Here is a 14,129-nt window from a genome sequence, read left to right as displayed (position 1 = left end):
TACCATTTTTGTCTAGCAATGCTCGATGATTGTTTGCGTGTTAAGCGTAACACACGGCTCCTACTACCGGCTAATGATGGAAACATAGTCGGAGAGGTAGCTTGATGTTGAGACAATGGCTTCCTTGACAGGTAATATTAGCATGAGGGATAAGGATCCTGCTGCGACGTTCGAAGCAGATAAGAGAAGGGCCGAAGAGACCTTGGAGCGATTGCAACGTCAAGTCGAGCTGGAGTGTGAGATTCACAGAGCATATCCGTTTTTGTCCGAGAAGGCCTTGTTGCCCTTGTGGCAGCTGCTCCCAAGGGGTTCAACGTCTTCACCGAACTCAGAGGAGGAACGATCGCAAGAATCAGCACCGGTCCCCCTAGTAGCTGGGTGGCAGCTATCACCTATTTTTGGTTCGGAACCGGAGGAGGAACAGCATCATCAGTCGGAGATTCCCTCTCCTAAGCTCCGGGCTTGGCTTGCGGAGTTGCAGCAAAATGGTCGCTTTAGATCTATGCCTATCGTCGGCTCAAGGAGCAACTCAGTCGGCTATAATTCGGAACCTCAGCCTGAGCCTTATCTTGACTCGGAACCAAGTTTCCAGCAGATGCCTCACCTGACGTCCGGTGACAAGCACTGCATGATATGGAAATATGAGCCTAGCGATGGGCAGTACCTGGAATCAAGCTCGGAGCTTCATGAGTTGAAGCACAATTCGCCAGTCATGCAGCATGGCGATCAGCAGCAGCCTCTCTACTCGCCATGCGATTCCGCGACAGCACGCAGTGAGCAGCGGTGCACGGAAGACTTGATGCCCACACCAGGAGCTGAGAAGGCTGAGCAGTACAACTTGAGGTACTCGAAGCAAAGGTTCGGCAGCAAGTGGCAACATGTACCCTGTACATACGGTCCTGCACCGAGCACGCAGGCAAGCTCGGCGCACTCGATTCATGCAGTACTGGACTTGCCCCGCGACGATCAGCGGCATTCAGGAAGCTACCATGGATCTCTCCGGTGGTTCCAAGCCTGGTGAGGTCCTGTAAAGCACACCGTGCGGATGTGACAGTGCTCGTCACAAGCATACCATTCATGTCCGGTAGGAATGCAGAAAATAAATTCTTTCTGCCGGTAATGGTCTGATAAAAATCAGCTTGCCATGGCTGGTTCACCCTTCATACCGAAAAGGTCGTGGATGCAGATTTGTCGCACAAGGGGAGCCCAAGAATTTGACCAGAATAATTTGTCTCGGTGGGAGGGGATGTATCACCCTCACACACTGGTATTCTCACGAGAGAAACATCGTAGAACAAAGAGACATAGCAGCTTTGAGCGACTGTTTCTAGTTGAAAGTGTGGTTTCAGCTAGCATTTCATCCAGCTTGTGCCGTACATTTTGCGAAGAGCATAAGAAGTGACTTTTCGAAAGGAAACTAATTGCTGATTCTTGCGTTACATCAGGTTCAGTAAAGGCCAAATTTTAGATACGATTTCTCCTTCGAGACTCGGCTCTATACTTTTTCCCTGCTACGTCTTGACGTCCTCCATAGGTTGTTGGCCTCCGCAGCAGAGAGAGAGAGAGAGAGAGAGAGAGAGAGAGAACAAACAGATCGATGTATGGTTTAGCTTTCTAGAGAACAAACAGTAAAAGTATTGATCGAACCACGCATAACAAAGAGAAGAGAGCATGGGAGCAGAGGCAGCTACTCCACAAAAAAGCTACTGGAGAGAGCAACACGACGGCGTTCCTCATCGGCTTGGGCTGGAGCGTAACGGTTTGACAGGTCGATGTATGCCGGATGGGCAGGACAGATTAAGCTCCACCAAAATATGTCTCTGACAACAACAGGGTGGGTTAAAAGTTTTCCGACTCCATGGCGCAGCTACTTGTTCTACGATCACCAATAACTTGGATGGAAAACAAACCTCAAACATGTTACCGCACACGATGAGATTGGGATGCATGGGCGAGCGGTGCACCAAAGGAAGAAGAATGGATACAGCGCGCACGCTACTTCGTCTCTGGGTGTCTCCGAACCCAATTTAGCGTTTCATGATGGAAGTGCTCTTGATCGGGAAGGAACAATCCATATCGTCAATCGATGGGCAAACTAGCGAACATGCTGTGACCAAGTATTCTTATAAACAAACGTTTGTCACTGCTGTTCCGAAGCTTGCATTTCCATTTTCCAAACAACAAGTGTACCAAAAATAATCAAGGAGGGACCCCCACCGAGGCCGCTGTCCAATCGATAACGCTGCCAAAACACCTTTAGCTAAAAGTGAGTGGTCCACTACACCCACACTCCTCGGTTCTCATCGGTGAATCCGCTTCAGCCGAGTAACAGAGATTAAATGATTTTTTAGAGGATTAAATGTGAAAATTGCCTCTCTCTTTTTTTTTCTTTTTTCTTTTTTTTTTAAAGGATGACAGACTGAGATTCCTGCTCACTTTTTATCTATTATTTTTTAGGCCGGACTCTGCTGCACCAGCAAGTGTCTATATTTGTTCGCAGTCACAGAGTCCCCCCAATTCTTCTCCACCGCCAGCGAATGTGAGTAACAACCAAAACAAATACCCCTCCCTCCCTCTTCTTCTTATCCCTCGTCTTCGCCCAGAAGAGTAAACCGCCAAAGCCCATTTGCAACAAGACGATGGGTGGCGGTGGCAGAGGAACGGCTGGAGCGATGGAGATCGAAGAGGCGTCCGAGAAGGAGGAAGAGGATGAGGAGTTCTCGCCGATCGAGCAGGTGCGGCTGACGGTGACGAACACGGACGACCCGACGCTGCCGGTGTGGACGTTCCGAATGTGGTTCCTGGGGCTGGCGTCCGTCTGCCTGATGTCGTTCCTCAACCAGTTCTTCTCGTACCGCAGCGAGCCGCTGGTGATCACGCAGATCACCGTGCAGGTGGCGTCGCTGCCGCTGGGCCACTTTCTGGCCCGGGTGCTACCCACGTGGAGGTTCCGGCTGCCGGGGCTGGGGCAGCGGGAGTTCTCCCTCAACCCGGGGCCCTTCAACATGAAGGAGCACGTTCTCATCTCCATCTTCGCCAACGCCGGGTGCGCCTTCGGCAACGGCTCCGCCTACGCCGTCGGCATCGTCAACATCATCAGGGCCTTCTACAAGCGGAGTATCAGCTTAATCGCCGGCTGGCTGCTCATCATCACCACCCAGGTTCGGCGTCGATGCGATGATGTCCTCCTCTTCATTTGATTCGTTCTAGAATTGGAATGGGTTCGGTGAACCGATCAATTCGAATCGACTCATGGGTTGTGTTTGCGTGCGTTGCGCAGGTGTTGGGGTACGGATGGGCGGGGCTGATGAGGCGGTACGTGGTGGAGCCGGCGCACATGTGGTGGCCCAGCACGCTCGTGCAGGTCTCGCTCTTCCGGTAATTGTTCTTCTACCTTCTTCCTTCGCTTTGCTATTCGATCCTTCCTTCGACTCGCCATGATGCTCGCTCGGTCGGTCGCTTACTGCATTCTATTTCGATTCCTCCGAATGATCCCTCTGTTGCACAGCTGAATCCGTCTCGTCATTCACCGTGTTTCCATTTTACCCTGGAATACCAAGTACAAGACACGCCATTGTTCCATCCAACTCAACCTCCTCTTGCCTTGGGAACTTCCATCTTCACCATTCTAATCCTTGATCTGCCATTAGTTTATTTTTCGACTCCACCGGTGCCGAGGATCCACATTTCTACGCCACATCTCCGTCGGGCATGCGATAGGAATCTGGACCCTCCCATGTCAAATCCACCGACCATGTTGCTCTTGGTTTTTTGAATGATCGGTTGCGATCACGCTTCTTCATCGGTGACTCCCGCATTCTTCCCTTTTTCTTAAATCCTACGCGGCCTCGTGTGTTGTGCACCTCCGTTCACGTGACACCGGTGACGTAACACCGCAGCCACCGATGTGACGCGGATGGAGATCCCGTTGTTTCCATAACATCCGTAAGAAGGAAAAATGAGATGAACGGTTTTGAATGTCAAGTTTGTTACGGATGCCTTTTTTTTATTCCAGTAACATCTTTCTTATCCCCGACGAGTATCTGTTGCTGTCTCGTAGGCCGAGCAGAACTGATGATCCGCCGTTGATACAAATTAAAATGGAACCTAACGATCATAAGCCCACAAGAAAGAATCAAAGCTTTAGGTATTATTTGATCGATATGCACACGTATAATTTCAACCGAAAACACCTCATTCATATAGATACACATTTGAATCATGTACCATATGATTTATGATAGTTTTAAATGGTACCTTATTTTCCTAGTTGAAATTAAGAATTTTTGGAACAGAATTGAATCGATTATTAAGAAAAAAAAATCAAACTAACCAAATCGGTTACATTGATTCGGATTGGCTTTTCTGGTTTATTTGCACCAAGCCAATATGAATTCATAGATGGACCCTTTGAATTAACTCCTCGTTATGATCCCTACCTCAAAAGCGTCTTTTCATCTTATCTATGTCTCTAGGAGAGCTACAGAAACATCAGATAAGGAAAAAAAAATTCTTGGGGGGTAAATACAAAAGGCCACCCTAGTTTTCGTTATTATAAATTGCAAATTTAAAAGCGAGCTTTCTACTGATCGCAGAGCGTTGCATGAGAAAGAAGACGGCCGAATTCGCCGCATTTCGAGAGCCAAGTTCTTCGTCATCGTGCTCATCTGCAGCTTCTGCTGGTACACGGTGCCAGGGTACTTCTTCCCGACCATCACCAGCATGTCGTGGGTCTGCTGGTTGTTCTCCAATTCTGTCACGGCCCAGCAGCTCGGGTCCGGCCTGAATGGGTTGGCCATCGGCGCCTTCACCCTCGACTGGTCCACCGTCGTTTCCTTCCTCGGCAGCCCGCTGGTGTCCCCTTTCTTCGCCATCGTCAACGTCTTCATCGGCTTCGTCATCTTCGTATACATCGCCATACCCGTGGCCTATTGGGGTCTCAACTCGTTCGATGCCAAGACTTTTCCCATCTTCTCCTCGGAGCTGTTCGCTGCGACTGGCCGAAAGTACAACATCACTGCCATCGTGAACGATCGGTTCGAGATCGACATGGCGGCTTATGAGAAGCAAGGAAGGATCAATTTGAGCATGTTCTTTGCTCTAAGCTATGGTTTCGGATTTGCTGCCATCGCAGCTACGTTCACCCATGTTATGTTCTTCTATGGCAGGTATGTTCCTCGCTTGCATCTCTCTCTCTCTCTGTCTCTCTTTCTTACTAAACCGAAACTTAATTTACGGCTTCCTTGTTGTTGCTCTAGATCATCTTCTAGCGTGCAAAATTACTACATCAAATCGGTCCATTTATTTTCCTTGCAAACGAATGGTAGCATAAAGGCAAACTTTCAACAGAGTACACTCGGAGAATGTTTTATTGACAGTATCTACATACCTATAATCGGCGGTCGTTTCTCTGAGAATTGCATTTGAGAGAGAATGGTTCGAGAAGAATCAAATCAAACTATTATGTAATTGTCACATGGTGCAGGGAGATCCACGACCGGTACCGTGCTTCCTATAAAGGGAAGCCAGACATCCACACGCGCTTGATGCACAAGTACGCGGACATCCCCGGCTGGTGGTTCTACTCTCTGCTCCTACTGACCGTGGCGGTGTCGGTGGTGCTCTGCACGGTGCTCAAAGATCAAGTTCAGCTGCCAGTCTGGGGGCTCTTTTTCGCCTGCGCTCTTGCCTTCATCTTCACCCTCCCCATCAGCATCATTACCGCCACCACCAACCAGGTAACAATCATTTTGCATCTCTTCCTTTTTTTTCGCTACTGTATCTGAACCGGTATTGCTGCTGCTTTGGACGGATGGGAAAAAGACTCCGGGCCTCAACATCATCACCGAATACATGATGGGTCTACTGCAACCGGGGAAGCCCATCTCCAATGTCTGCTTCAAAGTGTATGGTTACATGAGCATGGCCCAGGCCGTGTCCTTCCTGGCGGATTTTAAGCTTGGCCATTACATGAAGATCCCACCCAGATCCATGTTCCTGGTTCAGGTAAGGAGTACCACTCGACTCGTGAATTCGCTACTGACACCGCGTGTCACATGCAACTCGTCATCGTCCGCTGAGCCAATTCTGTGACAGCTGATAGGCACCATCATCGCCGGAACCATCAACATCACCGTGGCGCACTGGATGCTGGGATCCATCGATAACATATGCGACCGAGCTCGGCTGCCCCCGAACAGCCCCTGGACGTGCCCGGGCGACCGGGTCTTCTTCGACGCCTCGGTCATCTGGGGATTGGTGGGGCCCAGGCGCATCTTTGGGCCGCTGGGAAACTACGGATCCCTCAACTGGTTCTTCCTGGGCGGCGCCATCGGTCCCGTGCTGGTGTGGGGCCTGCACAGGGCGTTCCCGGCTCGGTCGTGGATCCCCTTGGTCAACCTCCCGGTGCTGCTGGGGGCGACGGGGATTATGCCCCCGGCCAGCCCCATCAACTTCACGGCGTGGGTCGTGGTGGGCACCGTCTTCAACTACGCGGTGTACCGCCGCCGGAAGAAGTGGTGGGAGCGGTTCAACTACATTCTGTCGGCGGCCATGGACGCGGGAGTCGCCTTCATGGGCGTCCTGCTATACTTCGCGCTCAACATGGAGAACACGAGCATCGACTGGTGGGGAACTGATGAGCACTGCCCGCTCGCCACGTGTCCGACGGCCAAAGGGGTGCAAGTGGAAGGCTGTCCGGTCTTCTGAGTCTCGTCGACTTTGACTCGCCCTAGCCTAGCTTATTTTTCGGACGTGTGGTGGTGGTGGTGGTGTTTCAGCTGAAATTTCAACTAGGTGTTTGTGTTGCTATTCCTGCCGAGATCTAGAGATATATCAGAATAACGGGGTGGGCGTAGACTAGCAGTCATGTTTTTTTTTTTTTTTTGTGTAGTTTTTATTCTTGGTTTTATCATTCGACACCATTCCATTTTATTTTGGCATCAAAAATGCTTTTTCACTCATTCACTATTATTACTTCCTGCTATCTATCAGACATCATACGGTGTTTGTTCGCCGACCTTGCATCTACGACGCGACGCCTCTTTCTTCCGCCTCTGTGGTAGCACTCTCCCTCTTTAGGCGGTCTGATGTGATAAGTTACGACAGCAAACACAATAGGAGCCTGATGAGGGTAATAATGGCAACATGACGCGTCACGACGTCAGCCATGCCTAAACGATACTCTGCCCCAAAGAGGGTAATAATGCCGATGAGATGTGCGCTGACGCCACCCGCTCTCAGACAACAACTTCATCGTTATCTGACCCAACATGCTTGGCCAAGGCAGAGGAGAACGGCGACCGAGGCTCGCCCATGCCCTGCGGCAATTCGGTTCTCCACGCAACGCCAATGGCAATGTCAGATGCCATCAGAGGTACGATCCTGCTCCTGCGGACAGGCACATCAAGTAACACTAAACTTACCTATAAATACCCCCGAATTCTAAACGAGAGGGAGAGGAAAAAAAAACAGATTGGCTTGGAGAGAGCACTTCTTCACCTGAAGCCCCCTCCACATCCACTAACTTGATCGTCGGGGTCGGGCCGAGCTTCCGACCCGACCTGTGTGCAGGTGTAAGGACGGGGTTGCTTCTTCCCAGCGCCGCTCAAAAGCTTTCCTCTTGACGCAATGTCCCGACCAGACCACCTTAACCGGCCACCTGGGCAATCTCGTGGGACGCCGCACCAGATCCCCGTCATCCGGACCCCGACCAAGCCGCGTCGGCCCCCGAGGCCACGGCATAAAGTTGTTTACACTAACAGATTGGCGCTAGAAGGAGGGCCGTCCGAATGTCGAGCGATCAACAAATCCACTCTGACGAACCCCGCGGCTATCGGACTGCCCACGATCAGCACCCCGGGGGAACATCCCCCGCGTGATGAATCCCGAGATGAACGCCCCGCCGCAACGTCGGAACGCTACTGGCGGTTATTCAACGACCCGGGTTTATCACCGCCTGACAGTGCCCCGCCGGCCCGTCGCCGGTATCGCCCGAAGCCTTTCACGACCTCGCTCATCAAGTCCGAGCTCTGACGGGCGTGGTGCAAACTATCATCCCGCTCGTCTCCCAACCGACGCCCCCGCATATGACCCGGCCTTTGCAACAGCAAGGGGCCCCCACCCGGACTCATGCACCACTTCCCGAGCTCTGACGGGTGTGGTGCAAACTATCATCCTGCAACGTCGGAACGCTACTAGCTTCTTTCGGAGCTCCACCATTTCCGGAGCTCTACCTGGCTGCCTCCCAACACGCAGTCAGTTCCGTTCTGATCAAAGAAAACTCCGGCGAACAGCTACCGGTCTACTACGTCAGTCACGTCCTGAACGAGCCCGAGGAACGATACCCACCAATTGAGAAACTGGCACTGGCGCTTGTGCTATCAGCCCGGAAGCTACGCCCCTACTTCCAGGCTCACCCAGTGGAGGTCATCACCGACCAACCACTTCGGCAGATCTTGTCTAAATTTGATGTTGCAGGACGTCTTCTCAAATGGGCGGTGGAGCTCGGCGAGCATGACGTACGATACATACCCAGAACCGCCATCAAAGCCCAGTTCGTGGCCGACTTCATCGCAGAATTAACTCAGACCGAGGATGTGGATCTCGAGCGACCTCCTGAAGCATGGGTCCTGCACGTGGACGGATCGGCCAACTCAAAGGGCGCCGGCGCGGGGCTGGTGCTGCTAGCTCCCGACGGTCGTTCGTTCGAGCGCTCCCTCCGTTTCGGGTTCCAAGTCACTAACAACGAGGCGGAATACGAGGCGCTCCTAGCAGGACTCAGGTTGGCCCTCGAAATGCAAGTGGTCGCCATACACGTCCTCACCGACTCGCAGCTGGTAGCCGAACAACTCAGCGGCAGGTACGAGGCTCGGGACCCAATCATGGCGAATTACCTAGCACAGGTAAAGAACCTGATCGCCAAGTTCCCTCGTTTTACATTATCTAATGTCCCGAGGGGAGAGAACGAGCGAGCCGACGCGCTAGCTAAGCTGGCGTCGAAGTCCGCCCCCGAAGCCTGGCCCGAGGTCGAGGAACTCCCTTCCCGCGCCATCGAAATCGCAGCTGCGGCCTCGGGCGGCGTGCCAATCACGTGGGTACAAGAGTTGCTGCGCTTCAAGCGGGACGAGACCCTTCCCCCCCCACGAAGCTACGGCTCGGCGCCTGCGCTGTACGCATGCGTGGTACTCTGAGGTGGGCGGACGGCTCTATAAGCGGTCCTTCACATACCCCCTCCTACAGTGCTTGGAGCCCGACGAAGCTTGGACGGTTCTGGCCGAGGTCCACGAAGGAATCTGTGGGGAACACATTGGCGGGCGAACCCTGGCGCACAAAATACTTCGCCAAGGGTACTACTGGCCGACCATGTGCCAGGATGCGAAGGTCTACGTGCAACGGTGCAGTTCGTGCCAAGAGCACGCCCGCGCGCCCCGGCAGGCCGCTGTCCCGCTCACCCCGATCGATTACGCATGGTCGTTCGCACAGTGGGGTTTGGACCTGCTCAGACCTTTCCCGCCAGCCTCGGGACAGCGAAAATACATCATTGTGGGAGTGGATTATTTCACCAAGTGGGTTGAGGCCGAACCACTGGCGACAATCACGGAGCGACAAATTGAAAAGTTCATATGGAGGAACTTGGTGACTCGGTTTGGCTTGCCCAAAACCATCATTACAGATAATGGGCCTCAGTTCGCCGGTAGAAGGTTCTGAGAGTTCTGTGCAAGCCACAAAATCCAGCTAAGGTTCAGCTCGGTGGCTTACCCTCAAACGAACAGGCTAGCAGAGCTAACCAATCGGTCCATTCTAGACGGGCTCAAAAGAAGAGTGTCCGCAGCCCGATCGGCTTGGACGGACGAACTCCCGAGCGTCTTATGGTCATTACGTACCACCCCCAAGACCGCGACTGGAGAGTCCCCCTACAGCCTCGCGTTCGGAACCGAAGCTGTCCTACCGCCCGAGGTAGCTATTCCCACCCTTCGGACGAGAAACTATGACGAGAAAATCACGAAGGACTTCGAGCTGGCCTCGACATGCTCGAGGAGCGGCATGCCGACGCACACTTGAAGGTCCTCTCTTATAAGAGAGCTATCGCGAGGGTCTACAACCGGAAGGTACGACCCCGACCGATTAAATTAGACGACCTGGTCCTCCGCAAAACCGAAGTTAGTGACCCGACCCGGGCCAGGGAGAAGTTGGCCCCCAAATGGGAAGGACCTTATCGGGTCGTCGAGATAATCCGATCGGGCACATATCGACTCGCGACAATGACTAGCACTTCTTTACCGAGAACGTGGAACGTCCAGAACCTTAAGAAGTTTTTCGTCTGAATAAAACAAAAGCTAGGCAACACACAAGAGAAGAAAAAAAAATTTTCTTTCATTTAAAAATCTGGGATTATAAGACCCCGACCCCAACTTACAAGACTCGACCCTGACTTACAAGACCGACTAGCACAAAAACAAAATACAGGACCCTCTTATTACAATGGGACGTCCAGGCGGTTGTCAAAGGGGATGTCCTCAGGCATGTCCACCTCCAGATCCTCGGGGTGGGGAGTGAAGGGGTCCTCCTCTACCCCGAGGCCGGGGTGGCGAGCGCGGAAATGAGACGTCGCAATGCGGTATCCATACTCAAAAGACACCCGTCCCGTCCGCGTCAGCCCGAGTTCGAACCCCTGGGACTTCTTGTACGCCTCGATGAGCTCCCTGTCCTTGACGGGTCGGAGACGTGCCTCCTCCGCCGGCGCTTCAGAGGCCGCTCTCGTCTCCGCCTTCGCCTCCTCCAGCTTTTTGCCGAGGGCGCTCGCCTTCGTCTTCAACAGACGGAGCTCGGTCCACTCTACCCTTATGGTTTTCTGGAGCTCCTCGTTTGATTTCTTGGAGGCCTCGAGCTCCGTCCTTAGGCGAGCCGCCTCCGCCTCCGAGTCCGCCGTACGCTTCTCGACGGCCGTCACGGCCTCCGGGTCGGCCTCGGCTCGGGCCTCCTCGACCTGACGGCGGAGCTCGGCGTTGCGACTAACGAGGCCCCCGATGACCCGGCCAGCGTCACACACCCTTGTCCATCAGGGCCGTCGCATAGTGAAGGCCCTATAAGAAGAAAGGCGGGTCAGGAAGAACAGCGTCGGAGAAACAACCCCAAACGGGAAGGAGGAGATGCACTTACCCAGGTCAAGGACTTGGCAGACTTGCCAAGCAAAGCCTCAGAGGGCAGGGTATACAAATCCCGAGCCATGTCGGGATGAAGTGCGCCTCGAAGGAACAATGCGGAGGAGTCCCCTCCGGCCCACACCTTGTCCCCTTGGGATAGGCCTCCCCAACGGGCAACCAGGGGGTCGCTTGCCTCCCCGGTCGGGATCTCACCCACCAGCCGCGTTAGGAACGACTCCTCATCCCCGACGGGCAGCCGACACAGGTCACGTACGGAGGGAGGGCGCGGGCCCTTCCCGGTCGCATGCCGACTAGGCCCGGCCTCGCCCCGACGGGAGCCCGCTTCAGCTCCCTTTGAAGGTGCTACCTTCACCTTTTTCCGAGGACGCCCGACCTCGACTTCCAGCGGTGCATCCTTCGAGCCGGGCTACGGGTCGGCCGGCAGTGCCGGAAGGGGGGCCTGCGACGCCTGACCGCTTAGAAGCGATCGGAGGTTCACCATTTCTACAAAGAATAGGAAAAATATTAGTACCAGAATTAAGCCATTCAATGTCCGAACCTAGCGTTACTGACGTACCCGGAGGCGTCGGGCTGAGACCCACCTCGACCAGCCATTGCTCGGTCATATTTCGGAGGGGCTGTGAGTTGGGGAGAACCTCTTTAAGCCTCCCCAGATCTCGGCGCTCTGCTTCGCTTAGGCTCGGGACGGTGTTATCGACACCCCTCGCGGACCACCGAACTCCGAAGCCCCAATCCCTTGCATGGCTAACATAAAAAAACCTCCCCTTTCACCCTTTGTTGTTGGAAGGGGCCCCCCGACTCGAAAGCTTGCCCGGGCAGATAGAAAATAGCCCCCCGGCCCCTTGGAGAGACGGTAACAGGAACGGAACAGGTCGAGGGTGGGGGTGATGTTGGTATGGCGGCATTCCCCCAGGAACACCACTAGGTAGCGCCAGGAGTTCGGCGCCACTTGGGACGGCGAAATCCACCAGAGGGAGATGCAGGATACAATGAGGGGGTGAAGGGGAAAACGCAAACCCGCCTCCAGGGCGTCTAGGGTTAAGGCAAAACCCTTCGGGACCGGGTCATACGCCCGCTGTCCCGATTCGGGCGCACTAAGGATATAGTCCTCCGAGATACCATAACGCTCCCGGAGTCCCCCCAGCGATGACCCGCTCACGGAGGAGTCTAGGTCATGCGGCCACATCAAGGCTTCGAGGGCCCGCATCGCTTCCCCATCAGAGGATTCAACGGGGGACGGAGGAGGACGTCCCTCCCTGGCTCCGTGGGAAGGGGTAGAAGAGGAGGAAGGAGAGGATGTCATCCTCACTGACCTTAACTGGGGGTGCTATGGGAAAGGAAGGGCGATGTAGGAGGCGAGGAGGATGACTGGAAGGAAGACGACAAGATCCGAAGGAAGAAAACTCAGCAACGAGAGATGGGAACGAAGCCGGGCGTTCGCTATTTAAAGGAGATATCCCGCCAGAACCAGCGCCCCTTCGCCTCCCGAGAATGGGCGGCAGCCCACCCGCGCACGTGCGTGACCGTCACATCACGTCAGAAATGCCAAAAGATGCCCCGCCTTAATGAAAGCCTGACGTGGCAACCCCGCTGAAGCGGTAGAGCCCTGACGCCTCGATCTCGACGTCCGAAAGGGTGCGACAAAAGCAACCAGCTCCCCCTCAGACAGGAAATCAAATACAGTAGTTTTCGACCCCTACTACTGTTAAGTAGGCAAGGAGGGAAAATAGCATAAGCAGCTTCTCAAGCTAGCCTGCCTGCATCGTGCTCATCAGCTGCATTTTGCCCGAGGCCACACCTGCGTGGCCTGCCCGCCTGCGTCATGCTCCTCGGTTGCATGTTGCCCGAGACCACGCCTACGCGGCCTGCCCGCCTGCGCTGTGCTCCTCGGCTGCATGTTGCCCGTGACCATGCCTACGTGGCCTGCTCGCCTGCGTTGAGCTCCTTGGCTGCATGTTGCTCGAGACCACGCCTACGAGGCCTGCCCGCCTACGCCGTGCTCCTCGGTTGCATGTTGCCCGTGACCACGCCTGCGTGGCCTGCCCACCTGCATCGAGCTCCTTGGCTGCATGTTGCTCGAGACCACGCCTGCGCGGCCTGCCCGCCTGAGCCATACACCTGCGTGGACTGCCCGCCTGCTTCGTTCTCATCGGCTGCATGTTGCCCGAGACCACACCTACACGGCCTGCTCGCCTGCGTCGTGCTCCTCGGTCGCGTGTTGCATGAGACCACACCTACGCGACTAGCCCGCCTACGTCATGCTACTCGGCTCCATGCTCCCCGAGACCACACCTGCGCGGCCAACCTGCCCGTGTCGTGCTCCTCGGCTCTATGCTCCCCGAGACTACACCTGCGTGGCCAACCCGCCTGTGTCGTGCTCCTCGGCTCCATGCTCCCCGAGACCACACCTGTGCGGCATACTCGCCTACGTCGTGCTCCTCGGCTCCATTCTCCCCGAGACCACACCTACGCGGCCAGCACGCCTGCGTTGTGCTCCTCGACTCTATGCTCCCCGAGACCACACCTGCGCGGCCCGCCCACCTGCGTCGTGATCCTCGGTTGCATGTTGCCCGAGACCACACCTGCGCGGCCAGCCCGCCCGCGTCGTGCTCCTCGGCTCCATGTTGCCCGAGACCACACCTGCGCGGCCAGCCCGCCTGCGTAGTTCTCCTCGGCTCCATGCTCCCCGAGACACACCTGCGCGGCCAGCCCGCCTGCGTCGTGCTCCTCGGTTCCTTGCTTCCCGAGGCACACCTGCGCGGCCAGCCCGCCTGCGTCGTGCTCCTCGGCTCCATGCTCCCCGAGACACACCTACACGGCCAGCCCGCCTGCGTCGTGCTCCTCGGTTCCCTGCTTCCCGAGGCACACCTGCGCGGTCAGCCCGCCTGCGTCGTGCTCCTCGGCTCCATGCTCCCCGAGACACACCTACGCGGCCAGCCCGCCTGCGTCGTGCTCCTCAGTTCC

At 55.2% G+C, this 14,129-nt stretch overlaps 2 protein-coding genes across 2 annotated transcripts; both read left to right on the top strand.

The window, feature by feature from the left end:
* Nucleotides 1–2,524: 2,524 nt before the first annotated feature.
* LOC103994578 (oligopeptide transporter 4-like) lies at nucleotides 2,525–6,859 on the top strand. Its single transcript, XM_009414951.3, has 6 exons — nucleotides 2,525–3,161; nucleotides 3,281–3,378; nucleotides 4,596–5,168; nucleotides 5,486–5,738; nucleotides 5,824–6,006; nucleotides 6,097–6,859. Exons 1-6 carry the CDS (start codon nucleotides 2,640–2,642, stop codon nucleotides 6,706–6,708), a joined length of 2,241 nt encoding a protein of 746 aa, XP_009413226.2. The 5' UTR covers nucleotides 2,525–2,639; the 3' UTR covers nucleotides 6,709–6,859.
* Nucleotides 6,860–7,879: 1,020 nt separating this feature from the next.
* LOC135644146 (uncharacterized) lies at nucleotides 7,880–9,708 on the top strand. Its single transcript, XM_065161607.1, has 3 exons — nucleotides 7,880–8,156; nucleotides 8,257–9,182; nucleotides 9,241–9,708. The coding sequence occupies exons 1-3, from the start codon at nucleotides 7,880–7,882 to the stop codon at nucleotides 9,706–9,708; spliced, it is 1,671 nt and encodes a 556-aa protein (XP_065017679.1).
* Nucleotides 9,709–14,129: the final 4,421 nt, after the last annotated feature.

This window comes from Musa acuminata, chromosome BXJ3-8, assembly GCF_036884655.1.
Source record: "Musa acuminata AAA Group cultivar baxijiao chromosome BXJ3-8, Cavendish_Baxijiao_AAA, whole genome shotgun sequence".
NCBI lineage: Eukaryota > Viridiplantae > Streptophyta > Magnoliopsida > Zingiberales > Musaceae > Musa > Musa acuminata.
The sequence above is the reverse complement of the archived record's forward strand: the minus strand, read 5'-3'. Positions and strand labels throughout refer to the sequence as shown.

Coding starts and splice junctions, on each gene's coding strand:
- LOC103994578 (XM_009414951.3), top strand. CDS start 2,640: ATGGGTGGCGGTGGCAGAGGAACGGCTGGAGCGATGGAGATCGAAGAG. Junction 3,162..3,280: donor TGCTCATCATCACCACCCAG/GTTCGGCGTCGA, acceptor TGCGTTGCGCAG/GTGTTGGGGTACGGATGGGC. Junction 5,739..5,823: donor TTACCGCCACCACCAACCAG/GTAACAATCATT, acceptor GATGGGAAAAAG/ACTCCGGGCCTCAACATCAT.
- LOC135644146 (XM_065161607.1), top strand. CDS start 7,880: ATGAATCCCGAGATGAACGCCCCGCCGCAACGTCGGAACGCTACTGGC. Junction 8,157..8,256: donor CACTTCCCGAGCTCTGACGG/GTGTGGTGCAAA, acceptor CCCAACACGCAG/TCAGTTCCGTTCTGATCAAA. Junction 9,183..9,240: donor CTGCGCTGTACGCATGCGTG/GTACTCTGAGGT, acceptor CCCCTCCTACAG/TGCTTGGAGCCCGACGAAGC.